The sequence below is a fragment of the Callorhinchus milii genome, unplaced genomic scaffold, assembly GCF_018977255.1.
Source record: "Callorhinchus milii isolate IMCB2004 unplaced genomic scaffold, IMCB_Cmil_1.0 Scaffold1, whole genome shotgun sequence".
NCBI classification, from domain to species: Eukaryota; Metazoa; Chordata; class Chondrichthyes; order Chimaeriformes; family Callorhinchidae; genus Callorhinchus; species Callorhinchus milii.
Window position 1 is genome coordinate 51176430 of NW_024704742.1, and position 14837 is coordinate 51191266.

Consider the following 14837-nt stretch of genomic DNA (forward strand, 5'->3'; position numbering starts at 1 on the left):
TTTATAGAAATCTCATTATGTGGACACTTAACAGAAGACAAAATATATCAATTTATTAATTTACTTAAAACTCTGAACATTGTCAAACATTATATTGTAAAACATCAACCAGGTCTAAATTAGTTTTGTACCTGATCTGCTCCAGTGAGATGTATAAAGCTTTCTAATACCGACGGGCTTAATCGATCCATGACATCGATTGTCAGTTCTTCATCTCCCTGAAATAAAGAAAACTTGTTTTTTTACACAATACGTTTGCTGAGTAATTGATGAAAGCTAGATTTTTTTTGATCAGCTAGATATCATGTGGAAATCCATGTTGGAATACCCAAACCAAACAGAATTCCTTGCATGTCGCTTATACATGGAAATGGTAGAAATTCTAGTTTGTTTGAATGGAATGTGCACTCTCTCCTTGCAGGAACACATTCTGCTTACCTAATTCTGGACAGTATTAGAAGCTGGTTGGCAAGAGCCAAGGCTTAGGGACCCCAGAGAGTGCCCCAGGAAGAAATGCTGGAATCTAACCAGCTAAAACCACATAGCCTGCCATTGAGAGCACTGCCTGCCAAGCTTTCCCGCTGCTTGTCCAGCTGGGGCCACCCTACCCATTAGGGTTTGGGCTTGCAGGGATAGCAGGAACGGACTGCGATGAGTTTCTGTCTTAGTGAATGGTTCTTCAAAGTCCTGCCGATGAACCAGGTGCTGATGATGCTATCATCAGCAGCAACATGGAGTACTGTGAACCTGCCTGGATGGACTAGCAAGATCGCCACAGAGGATAGGCTCAATTCCAATGTTCTGTTGCCAAACATGTCACTTGGAGCCAGTTCAGGAGGATTAACACTAGCCTGGAGAAAGCAAGAATATGAAGTGTTCTCTAATGAGCAGAGTAAAAATTATAGTCCTGTTTAGAACTCCATATAAATTATGATGTGATTTTGTGATTTTAAAGTCAGCTTATGTGTTAATAAAACATGGAAAAGAGAATAACTCTGTACAGTTGTTAAGATTTGGAAAATAATTTTTGCAGAACCACTTTCGAGAATCACCAATTGGGAGAGTCACCCACATAAATATTGAAATTATCCATCAAATAGAGCCAAGCTTAATACAATTCCTCTTGGGAATTATGTTTCAACTGATAAATTTAAAGGATCAAGACTAAGTCCTTGGTGGTGCAGTGAGTTGATCTTAGCAGCTTGATAGGCCATATATTTCCCAATCTAAGCTGAGGTATTTGGTGGAAGGTTACAAATGGATCCTGGGCACTTATCCCATGAAATTCAATAAAGTCATTCTTCTGAACATTCTTGTGAATACTTATGAAGTGGCAGACTATTGGGAGCAGTTTATCTCTCCACCATCTTCTGATGAATCTTGCTTGGCATGGAAAAAGAATAAAAATGGGGGTCAAAGAAAGACAACTGCAAACCATTACGAGATAACTCTGCTTGCTCATTCATTTCTGGAGTGCAGACTGAAATTGAGGCTGGAGTAACGGTTGAAATACTGAATGGCTGTTACTGGTGGAACTGTCACTCAATGGGTCGGGATGAATATCTGAGCTGTGGGCAGGGGAATGGTAGCAAACCTCTCACACATTTCAAGATAAGTTGTGCTACCAACCAGGGACCATATATGGTGCCTCATGGTGCTAAGATTGATTCACTGCACCACCAGGGACTTAGAGATCTATCTAGTGAAGGCTCAAAACTGACCTTGTCGATGTCAAATGACCAACTAGTGACTATCCTCTGTATGTGTGTGTGTGGTGTGGTGGGGGGGGCGTAAGTTGGGTCTCATTGGAACTGAGCTGGCTCCAACTTTAAGTGCTTGGCAATAGAATGTCAGAATTGTTAACCCTCTGTGTCACTCTCAGTTGTCTGGTTCTTGTGCCAGGTGGGTCCGCATAACTCCAGGGCATAAATAACAGGCCAGCCAGCTGGGCTTAACACCAGGGCTTGGAAGAGCAGACTGATCAGTGGGGACAGGTACTCTTCCCTCAGGGCTCCTGTTAACCTTGCAAGATAAAGCCTTATTGGTTGGTCCTAGTTGCACAAGTAGTGGAACGTTTTCCAGGCAGTGCTCTCAAAGCAAGTTATGCCATTTAACCGGTTAAACTCCAGCAGTATCCCAACATACCTCAGGGATCCCCAAGCTTTGCCTCTCAACAACCTCTGCCTAATATTCTCTGGAATTAATACTAATACTCCACTGAAGGGACATGGTAAATAAGTAGAAATGCAATTTTAATTAACCAAGCAGCTTTTATGGAAATTAAATACTTTAGTTGTGATCCCAAAAGCCAAACAAATTAAGCATCCTCATTAACTAAATGAATTTCTGAACCAGTTCTCGTTCTCTAAGCCTGGCCTAGTCTTCGTTGGGAATGTTTGCAGTCAAGCCTACGTTGTGTTTCTGAACACTTCCCCAGCTAAGAAACATACATCACAATTGCCAAGAAAAACATTCAGTACTGCACAATTGATCTGAGATGGTGAACACCAAAAGCAATTTCCTCCCCTCCCATATTCTCACATATGAACAGCTTCTTAATTTCAGATACCAACTGCCATGCCCCACTGTTATTCAAGTAATATAAATGTGTCAAAGGAGTGTTTTAGGATTAAATAAATAATTTTAATGTGTGGGAATTGTCGGCGTAATTTTCTTAATATTAGAGAATGCCCAATGGTGATAATTCAGTCTATTCCACTCTTATTTGATCTTCTAGACAAGCTGTAGTATATGTTATTTTATAGGTATATGTAAAAGCAAAGAAGTCTCCATAAAGAGCAAATAATAAGCCTATGCCACTTATATCCGATATGAACAAACATTTTCATGTTATTGACAAGAAATACATAATTAATAAGTAGCAAAGAACAGCACTCCTCACCTTTGAGAGGCCCAGCGCTGTGAACAAGGTTCTAATTTCTCTGAGAACATTAACAGCCAGTCTCCTGGTAGCAGGTCGACAGCTGCAAAGAACCACTAAAGCAAACCCTTCCACTGCGTGAAAAACAGAGGAGTAAGCGCTCCGTTCCAGTGGAAGTGTGTGGGCACCTCCATTGGGAACATTTCGCTGTGGAAAACAGAAGAAGATTAATGACTGGAGCTGTGGGACGGGTTCTGAATCACACAAATAGAAATGATGGAAATGGACTGATGAACGGTACTGCTGATTCAATGCAAATCTCATCTTTACCTGCAGATCATGACCTTTGATATGAGACTGGACTGCTTGTTTCCAATGATTTATTAACTGCACTAACATCTTGACAGAGTTGTCTAGGAGTGTTGGATGGACATCATTCACTTCTCGGACAATGAATGACACAAATCCCGACAAAACATCCTCCCTCCAGTCAGGAAAATCGACCATTAAAGCTTGCAGAGTAGTGAATGCCAGACCACGAAGCTCTTCATCCATGTGAACAGTGAGTCTATTCAACAAAGGAAAATGTAAGTAAGAATGCATAGAATCCTCTGCTCACTTACTAAAGTCTAATTGTTTAAATTTGCTATGGCTTTGCTCTCTTTACGGTTTTAGAGTCTTGGAAAGGTCAATCAGATACCATCACTCTGAGATGTTATTCTGAATGACCAACCAATTTGTGACATTTAAAGTTAGGAAAGCAAGTTTATTCAATAAAATCTGCTTGGTTCCTTTCTAAAGCCCATCTTGGGAGTTGGCATTTCTAGTGAAGGAAGAAGTACTTTCTTTTATCATCCTGCCAACCCATAGGTTGTATTTTAAACTTCACCGACAAACCTGGCCTGAAAATAGACTTCAATGATCTTCAAGTGTTACAATATCTGAAATGTCAAAAATTTTAATGACAGTAAGTCTATTAATATCATGTAATATAAATGCATTATTACCTTGCCAGTAGTTCAATGAGTTCTGCCCTATTCATACCATCTGGAATCAGCCTTGGTATTGCAGCCACACAAGTCCTGAACAGATCTATCTTGGGCTTCCTTTCACCCCTATTAAAATGTAGAACACAGTGGAAATAATAAATGCTTGCAGATGGTTACTAAAAACATGTTTTTATTCATTCAATGGATTTGTTAACATGATACCTAGACTCTAAAACTAAATATCTGTCAAGGTACCTGAAAAATATTGGGTTATTAGTAAATATAATACTTATAGTTTCATCTGATTCTGTGGTGTTGGACGCCCTGAAAGGGTTCACTAGTTTGAATATTATGAAATATTAATATTATTATAAAATTATAAAATATATTATAACAAAATTCATTTCTACGGTACCTAATGAATTTAACAACAAATGTGTAATCTTTCATGAAAATAAATATCTCAAAATTTGCAGAGTATTCCAAAGCAGTAAATATATATTGATAAATATTTTGATGTTTAAATAGGTGGATTTTCAAATCAAATTTTCATTCACTTTTGGTAGCCTTGCATAAAAAATAAAAGTGCACATTCATAACACATGATAACAGATTGAATTAATACAGTTGTACATTTTCAATCAGATAACAAGTATTTACAGCTTATGAATGCAATTAAGCATAAGCCTATAATAATTAAGAATTATTAAGGGCATTTCGCTCATTGTGCTGGCCAACAATCTCCAGAGAAAAATGGTCGTTGATTTCACAGCTGTTTGTAGAACGATGCTGAGCACAAATTGTTTGCAGTCACTAAACTTTACAATAAATCCTGTGAAGTGCTTTGAGATGTCAACCCAATGTGAAAGGCGAGTCATCAGATACAATGAATATTTATTACCATACAAATGCATTAAAATGCACCTGTTAAGGCAATCTTGGAACACGACATGTTTTTCTTTAGGAATCTAGCAATGAAGAAATCTGAATTTTGTTGATTCAGATCTATGAACCTTTCACCCTCTCCCAGTTCATTTTAACATGAAGTATAAATGAAGCAGACATATAACTCCTCTGTTAAAGCTCAAAGGATGAAAGTTTCAGTTCCAATAGAACAGTCAGAAGACATGCTACTAAGATCATGCAAGACCTCCCAGCTGAAGAGAGGCACAGTTTGAAGCCTTGAAGAAACAAATGTATTAAAATGCAAAGCTATTATTAAAAAGATATTTGCTTTTTTAAAAAAAAATGACATTGAAGTCAGCCATATTGGCTTCCCACGCCAGCTTTTTGAAACAGCAACTGAGCCTGAGCACACATTTTGGATTTTTTGGGAAAGTAAAGCCCACACTATAAGCAAATCCATGTTACAAAGAAGCACTTCATAGCAAGGTTTACTGTGTTTCTTAGTTGGTAAGTTACAGAAATAAACATATAAACCTGGCATCTGCCTTTCTTGAAATGTGATGCAAGTTACTCATAATACATATGCTCATAATACATGAACAGGCTAATACTGGTAACGCTGTATTTACAAATAGGTTAATTCTTGTTATAGGTCTCACTTCCCAGGAAGTTTTATTTTTCCTCTGTTATGCGTTAATTTTATATGCTCTTTGCTTACGTGATCATATCTTCAGGCTCCTTGTTAGACATCTGCACATTAGTCATGCTCATCGACCTCCCCACCTCCTTATCCAGGTGTCGAAGAATGCTGTCAAGCGCCTTCCTCACTTGAGGGTAGTAGAATGACATTCCTAATAGACAGAGAGAATGTAATTGTGCTGTTAAATTTAAACAAAATGTGAAAAAGAAACAAAATGAGAATAAAAGTAACAAATGCAGCTACAAATTTCTTTTAAAATCAAAACATCAGATTAGACAACATGGACTGCTAGAGAACTGATGGACAAGTAATGTGATTCCAGTCATTTAAAGAGGTCAGAGACATGCCTGTATGAATTATAGTCCTGCTAGTTTGACTTATAATGGGAATAATACTGAGTCTGTTACACAGGAAGCAATTCAGGAACATCTGCACAGCATGAAGGTAATAAATCCAAGATAAGACATGGGGAATACACCACCACGTAGAGAGATTTAGGAACAAGTCTGTCCTCACATGGAGCCGTCAAAGTCATGGACAGTTCCCATCGTCACGTTGGACATGATAATTGCCCTCAGCAGGTTAAGGAGGAGAAAAACGGTACTTTATTTTTCAAAAATGATTAGAATGGTAAAGTTAAGCGATAAAACCTTTTCTATTTGTCATGGTATTGCCAGTTATTTTTATATCTTGTAAATTAGAAAATATTTAAATAGTTTAAGAAGTAATTGATAAATCAGATCCTATATATTTTCAGTGCTGCGTAATTCTGCTAATGAAGGGGGCCACTTCCAGCTTTCAAAGGAACTTTAACAAACTTTCAGACTTAATTCAAATCTGAAAAGTGCTCTTGGCTCTGCCTCACAACACATCCATCAACATTATAAACTGCACTTTCACAGCCGAAAGAGTGCTCAGCACCAACTGCTCACTGCAAGTCCCATGCATCAATGCTGTGAAACATGGTTTGGGATTAGCATCTAGATCTTGTGATTTTGAAGGACGTGTAAGGAATCAGCAACAACTGGTCGCAGCTAATGCATTAGTCCGTTAAAGACACATTGTCAAAATACTGGGACACAAGAAGTAATTGTAAATTAAGCGTTTGGCTCTGTCAATCTATTTTCTTTCAAAAAATAAACTCCCACTTTTTTTTAATTGCCAACTTTTGTGGCAATTTTATTCCAAACATTTACATTTTTATAATAATGAAGTGGTTGACTGACCTGCTAAGACACAAACCTAATGAGGTAAATTTTAGATTGAAAAGCATTTAACTGTATTGCAGTAAAATTATCAATTGGCCAAGAGGATATATAAGTCAGGAAGAAGCATTCATCATTACATATAAGCTGGCTACAGTGCTCTCAGGAAGATAACTAAAGGGGCATTTTGTAGGCATGGTCAAATCAGTGGGGACATACTTTATTGGAATAGTCAGCTTTCTGTCAGAATGAATGAGAGACTGTTCACAGCTGCAATCTTTCTCACAATATTAAACTGCTGAGAAATGGGGAGGTGGAGAGAAAGGAGTTAGGTTTTGTACGTCGTAATTAAAAATGTCCATGACCATTGGAGAGCTGCTGGTCAGAAATTGCTCAGTATAAGGGTGAAGAGAATACTTCTGGTTGAATGTGGACAATAAATAAAGGCGTGAATTCTAGAAGCAACACATTCATTTACAATGAGAAGTAACACATTCATATTCTTTGCCACAAATGTATATAAAACTTGTGAATGGGATGGAAGGAAGAAATGTTTCCAACATTACTAAATTTCAGTAAATGAGCAGCAGCTACATCTACGCTCCAGCATTATGAACAATAACATTTTATTCTGCAATCTAAAAATGCTAAATAATAAATTGCATCAAAAGACCTCTCAATCTTTCTCACAATGTTAAACCTTTAAGGTAAAATATTCACAACCAACCTATCACTTTAGCTTCTTCATCTGTCAGAGTTTTGTTTAGAAAGACTTTCTTCACTCGCAGGGTACTGCCCGATGGAAGAACAACCCCAGTTGTTGGCATTGGAGGCTCCGCATCTTTCTGCTGCAAACTATCCGCAATTACTAAAAATGCTCTCAGGCCAATGTTCATCCTCTGTAAAGAGATAGTCAGGAAAGAAATCAAAAAATTAATTCATTCATATTTCTTGCTCAATAAACCTGGAAACTAGTAGTTTTAGCTTTGTGCATAAACATTTTTATGCATAAAGATTTTGTACACTGCTTTGCACAATTGGCTGCCGCGTTTCGCCCACAAACTATAGTCAATTCACTTTACAGTATTTTCTGTGAAATTCTTTTGGGACGTCTCAACATGGATACAATGTGAAAAGGAAACATATCAAATGCCAAGATTATCATTATTATATAATAATAAAGACAGTAACAAGACATGTAATGATCAACAACACAAAATCATTGTATTTTTACCTAACTTTAATGCTTGGTGACTAGAATATTTTTGTAGTCCAGAAACATAAAAGCCATCAAAATTCTTGTTCAAACAATACTCAGTCACCAAATTAGTGTGAAAACAGTAGAAACTCCAAGCACTAGGTTATAAATATAAAGGATTGTAAAGCTACAAGTTGTATTCAGTTCACAATACATCAGCACCATTTGGAATTCTTCTGAATTTACATCTGTTCTAAATTTTAAAATAAACAAATTATACAAATTACTGTAATTAACATAAACTAGTTGGGCCTAATGACTTGCTTTTGTGGAGTCATTCTATTTCGCTATGCATTTATCTATCCTCAGATCTTCACCTAGAGCTTGAAGTTCCTCCACAATCAACTCTTTCTCCCCCGCCATCTTCCCCAGCAGCTTAGAAACCATTGTGTTCCCATGAAATATTTGCTCATCTCAGTTTACCCTATTTGTATACTCTCCAATACTGTCTTCAAACAGATATTAAATAATTTTCTTTTAAAAATCACCGGAGAACCAGCTGCTTACCTAGATCTTATCTATGCCTCATCATCTTACAGGCCTCTAGTACTCCCTCAATCTTTTTTTCCTAATGAAACGTTCACGACTTTGAACCTTTCTTTATAACCGAAAGCTTGAAGTTTCTCTTTCAGTTTAGCCAAGGATCTCAAACATCACGCTTTCTTTAATCACAAAATTAGGCTTTACTTTGTATTTCTAAAAAAAAATGTTGCTTTTAAATTAGTCTGGATTTGTCTTAAAAAGAACTGAAAAGGAAATGTCAAACATCAAATAATATTCATCACGTCCAGCAGACCATTGTAAAGGCTACATCAGTGGCCAATTGTCAGATTGGGTAATGCTATTGGAAGCAAAGTGATAGATTCTAGCAATAGCGCAATTCAGAGCAGGAAATCTAACTCCTAATTGCATTGGCCATGGCTGAAAACAGATTTAATAGCATGTACAACACAGAACTCTGTTTACTGTTATTTTGCAAGGACATTTAAGGGGCTGGCCTGTAATAACATTAAAGATTGTCTACTGAATTAACACACACCCATTCGCCAAAGTCTTACCTCTGGATTAATGGTAAATGTTTTTGATGGTTTTCCAACACAAAGTAGATCAAAAATAATTTCTTTCATTGCAAAATCAAGTCGTTCCTGTAGTTAAAACACAAAAAAAGTTAAGTTAAAATCTCTTTTTAGTGCTGAATTTATTTTAAATATTAACTTAACTCGAACAGTTGCATTTAAAAGGTCCCAGGTAGTGTCGACGTATCTCTTCTCGCTTCATGTAATTTTTATGTGATGAAGCTTATTTCAGCAATTTATAATATGAATTTGACACCTGGATCACTTGTTCATTAAAATATTTTGATCCTATAATCTTATGGTGCAAACTAAAATTTCAAATATGGGTAGAATCAATATGTTGCTTCTGCCCATCTTTTGCTATGAAAAATGTAGAAATGCTTGCAGAAAACATTTTCAAATTAATTTAATTAAAGCTTTTGGCAGGTCTGTGATACTTATATAAGGTTGCAATAAAACCTGCGGCCACAACTTTCTCTGTACCAAGCAGCTGAAGAGAAGCAAGCCCGACCTGGGTTGATTCAATTCGAAATTGCCCTTCCTCACAAGGTTAGAAGGGAGGAGCGAGAAAAATAACTCCTCAGCTGTTTAACTGAGAATGGGAACTTGGTCTGTAAAGTTTTTTTTTGTAGTGATTGTTTTGTAAATACTTTTCAAATCTTTATCAAAACCAAAAGAATAATCATTATGGTAAAGTGCGTTAATCTGTGGTTAATCATTACATTTTCCTGTCTGTTTGCTTAGATTTCTGACTGGCTCGGGAGATGCTGCAAGTGAAGATGAATAACCTCTTATTGTCTGTCACATTTAGGGGCACAGCGAGCAAAAAAAAATCTCAAATAAACTCAAGATAAATTAAGCAAAAGCTGCATCTTAAGCTGTGGGAAGCAGGTGGTTCTCCACAGCCCCAAAAAAACAAATTGGGTAAAAAACAGCTATAATCCAGTGCACTATTTCTCACTTTGATGAATTTAAAAGTCAGCCCTACGTAAGTGTGATTTCATGCAGAGAACAATACTGATACTCAGCACATGTTATGAACGCTTATGGTTAAGTGTTAAATGGAACTGAAATAAAGAGATTATCACATAATAAAACCACCAAGAAACCAGAAATGTACAGGATGTGAGGAAGTTAATGATTTCCTTTTAAAATATGCAAGACCATCTTAATTTTTATCAGTAAAGCACAACTGCTGCCAAAAACCGTACCTGAGCAATGAACTGAATTATCTTCACAAATATGTTGAGAGGCGTGTCACGAGGGACCACACTGCGTGAGCCTTTGGGGAAAAGTGCTGATACAATGCTCAAAAGGCGACTTTTTGTTCCCAAGAGTGAGAGAAGAATTTGAGTGTTAAAACAGATTTTAAAAAATGTCAGTACCAGCAAGGAAGCAATGTATAAAAACACAATTAATAGGGGGGATCTTTCAAAAAGATCTTTAAAACATTTTAGCGTCAAAATATTTGACAATATATTAGTATTTTAAGAATAAAAAAATCAAGTATTTTTTCAAATAAACATGCAGCACATCAGTACACTACTCAAATCTAATTCCCACTGAAGATTAATATTTGAAAGCTGTACACAATGAAACTGAATCATTTCAAAGCACAGTACTTGTGGTGTACATTACACTTCGAAAGAATGTTTCTCTTTACTTCCCTAACTTTACTTCCCTAACTTCCCTGAACTATGTAAAATAAAAGCGTTTCAACATGTTTTAATTGATGTGTGGCAAAGGCCAAACTGAAGAATACAGAGCAAATCGGGTCTTCATAACTGCTATTTGGAACACAACCAGTAAGTCAATAAGTGTGCACAAAAGGTCAACAGCAATCTGTTAGATCTCACTTTGGTTGACAAATACCAATTTGTTTGGTACTATTATATTGAACTGATCCATTAATTTAAAATAGTTAAATGCCATAAAGGTAGTGAAATAGTTCCAGTAAGTATTTTATGGAAAAAATGTTATATAGAGCTTTTTAACTGCAAGAAAATTGCTGAAGGGTTAAAACCCAAACAATAAGAGTCAATTTTCTATTCACTTCCAGCCTTTTGCTTACATTACAAATTTTCATCATTTGTGGTATTTCTTATAATAATTACACTTAATTACAGCTAGCTCACTAACATTACCATTTATCTTATACTCACAGGCCTGGACTCACCTTTGTGTTACAGTATTGCTTTCACATTTTATTCTGATTACATAAACCCACAGCAACCTGTACAGTGACTCCAGTGCAACTCGAGACATTTTAGGGTCTTTATTCTATTGGAACAAATAAAAGGCACCCATTCAGAACCTAGCATGAAATGTTAATTAAAGTACAAGAAATCAACGTACAGAAATATAAGCACATCATTAGAAGCAGATAAAGGGGTGATAATAGAAAGTATTCTCAAATGTGTATCTATTGAATCCATCAATCTATCCTTCATAAAAGAAACAGATCACAAGGGAAATTCAGAATGGCCTTTGGGCCTTCGGATTTCATCTTTCCAGAAAAAATAGTTCAAAGTGGTCACAAAGTTTTAAACTGTAGCTTTTGCAAAAACATTGTGATTTTAAGCAGACACAAGCATATTTCAAAGTTTATGCATTCCCAAATATAGAAAGTGCTGTCCACACAACAAGCCCAAACTGCATCACCAGTCCAGAATACATACATCTCCCTGTAGGTTAGTGGTTAATTCCTCAAGAAAAGGAAATAAATAATAAAACTGGTCATTTCAATCCACGACCGTTTAATGGACACTGCTGTGTGCAATTGGCTGCTGCGTTTCGCCCACAAACATGCAATCAATTCACTTTACAGTATATTCTGGGAAGCGCTTTGAGATGTCTTGAAAGCATGAAAAGTGCTATATCAAAAATGCAAGGATTATTATTTATTATTATCTCCTGGAAAGTATTTCTCCCCTGGAGTGCAGCTGTTTGTCAGGGAACAGGGTCCTTACCCTGAAGAGAAAACTTAAACTGGATTTGTAAGATAAGAGTAACTGTCAGAGGCATATTGCCGAGTTTCTGCAGTATTGTGCAAGAATCCTGGCATAAGTGATCCTCCCTGGTTAACAGGTAATTTAATACAGAGAAACCTGCAAAGGGCTTCAGACAAAGCCCCATCCACTGAAAGAGATTCAGAGCTCTGTACTTTTACGAATCTAGCCAACTTCACATAGAGTTAGTTGATTGAACATAGTGGGTTTGGTGAGATGCACTTCTCTCCAAAGTCTAAGAAATTGAACCTAAAATATGACTTCAGTACTATTTCGAGACATCTGCAGGAAGAATCTGGTCTGGTAACGAAAAATGCATTCATGCTGACAAAGTCACTTTACCTCTAATTACAAGCGCCGAATGATGAAGGAAGGTCATTAACGTGGAGAGCAAAGCTGTATGTGGAGATGTGCTGAAAGGCACCAAACAATGACCGCTTGCTGCCAACTCAAAATGGGGAAATGTCTAATAGTTTCAAGCTAAGATTTAGAATTTCAAGGGGTCCTTGCTACTGGCTGGTAATGTGTATTTTAGGGGTTATAGACTTTCAGCCTTGGCACCAATTTCAGAACTACTGAAATGTGTCAATTGTCTGCATTAAGATCAAGGAATGTCATTTTTCAATAAGGACGAGAAAATCTGGCAAACAAAATCCTGAATTGTTAGCCTGAAATCTGTCTTGTACCAAAGGAGCCCAGTAATCCATTATCTGTCTGAACATACTCAATTCCACCTTTTACATGCCCTTTCTCAGATATAGGCAACCTGGATATGTGGTGTTGTTGGACAGGTTTCCTGTGACATCAAAAAAACGGCAGACTTAACGCAGAATGAACATAAACTGTCCAACATGATATATAAGAACTCTCTTCTGCCAGCTGAGAAAGCTCATGGTTACTTAGAATGAGCAATTCTTTACCCCCAAAATAGTTTGGTTGTAAACATTGAAATGACAGCAATAGAAAACTAAACAGAGCACATGAAGCACCAACATGTTAATCCGATGGGAACAAGTATTCATCAAGACAATTAGTGGCCAGCAATGGACGTCCTGTCTCTTTTCTGTACAAAGGCTTTTGCAAAAAAAAAAACAGCTGCATCCCGAGACATACACTTCTCGATTTTAACTTTTTAACTCATTTAATATTAATATAATTAAAACCATGACTGTTATCTGAATCCCAAATTAAATGTATTACTTTGTCATCACTCCTACTTAACTAGTTTGTAAGACATACTATGAAATTGGTGAGGGTGGTTTTATGCTATTTTCACTAAGTTTTTGTTGATGGTTGGTAAGTTTTTGTTGAAAGCTGGTGCAATGGAAAATGGGATGCTCCCTACAGTTGATGGACAGTTAATCTCAGTGAAGGATTAACAATGTGTGCAATCAATGTCATTTAATTGAATAATAATCAACAGCTCATCACAGAAAACAGTCTGTGTAAATTATGTGTTTAATCGATCTGCAGATTTTCAAGAAGGTATATGGAGGACTTGATTGATATGCACTCTACTTGGACTCACCTGCAAAGTTTCTATTTGCTTTCTGATACTGTTGTTAGATGGCATCTGAATAAAGCAACGCAAGACAGCAAAACATAAACAAGCATGAAAATGGGATGTCCATGCGGGTTAGATGAGAAAACAAATATATGCTCATAGTGATGCTTGGTGCACAAGGTTAGGTACAACATGGAACAAAACTGGCAGCCTACACTGAACGGAACAGAAAGCAACTATTAAATTTGAACGTAAAACATAACATTGCAAGCATTAGACGGAACCACAATGTATTTTAAATAATCTGCAAAACAACATTGAACAATGAATCAAGCATTTTGTTCTCGCTATTTTCTTCTTGATGTTAAGAACAAACAGAAATTAACATACAAGTGAGTTAGTAGCTAGCTCCAACAGCACAAAACAAGATGGGATTTACACGTAGTGACCTCCAGATATTAGTGACATTAGCATGCAGAATGAAAAAACTAATTTGCTCTTAGATAAATGATCTCTAAAAATCATGAGGAAAACCATCACCAAAGTCTGTCCACCAGAATATTCCCAGATTTAGTGCACCTTACATTCTTTGGAAAAAAAAGTCTGCAAGTACAATATTTCTTAGAAAATAAAATATGACAGCAAGTGAAGGAAAAGATACATTGAGCCACGATTAACATTTCCACGAGGTGCATGTCCAGGAGCGGCTTTTAGTTCAGGATCAAGCCAAAATATTTAACAGTGAAGACATCGTGAAGAAACAAGAGATACAGAGAACCATAATGTTGCTTTGACATTTTCTTTTACCATTTGTACCCAAGTAGAAAGAGAAAGAAATATAAAACTTGAAAGAAATCGGGTAAATAAAATATTCTGTAAATAATCGGTTTTAGAAATCTTTTTCAGGATTAGAGTATTCAGAACAGTGATCCACCCACAAGAACCAAGATCAAAAATATGTTTTGAACCCCAATTACCATTATTTCTTTTGACTTTGTTAGTTTGATATTTTTTAGAAATCATTACAATTTTCAGATGCAAAGAATGTTAACAATTCAATTATTTCAACCAGCTGAATTTTGCTAATTGTATTTCTTACCTTTAAGTGAGACAGACAGTTCTGTAGGAATATGTGCCAGTTGTTGAGAAAGAACTGTTTTTGACTGACGCACAGCAGACAGGTAACCAATGGATACAGAGCCTAGGATCAATTACAAAAAACAATTAATAACCAAAAACAGATATTAACCTTGTCCCCTAATTCAGGGATGGATTGAAAATTTAAACAGAAATATCTGAAATCAATCTGT

General features: G+C 36.4%; 1 protein-coding gene across 1 annotated transcript in view; it reads right to left on the minus strand.

Moving 5' to 3' along the window:
- Positions 1-14837, minus strand: part of fryl (furry homolog, like) — a 164999-nt gene that overhangs the window by 87372 nt on the left and 62790 nt on the right. The window contains exons 11-20 of the mRNA XM_007892728.2: positions 14627-14728; positions 11192-11295; positions 10227-10335; positions 8998-9084; positions 7409-7580; positions 5495-5627; positions 3889-3996; positions 3212-3449; positions 2903-3088; positions 132-218 (exon numbers count right to left, since the gene is read on the minus strand). Of these exons, the coding sequence (XP_007890919.1) occupies positions 132-218; positions 2903-3088; positions 3212-3449; positions 3889-3996; positions 5495-5627; positions 7409-7580; positions 8998-9084; positions 10227-10335; positions 11192-11295; positions 14627-14728 (1326 nt within the window). The remainder of the gene's footprint in view (positions 1-131; positions 219-2902; positions 3089-3211; positions 3450-3888; positions 3997-5494; positions 5628-7408; positions 7581-8997; positions 9085-10226; positions 10336-11191; positions 11296-14626; positions 14729-14837) is intronic.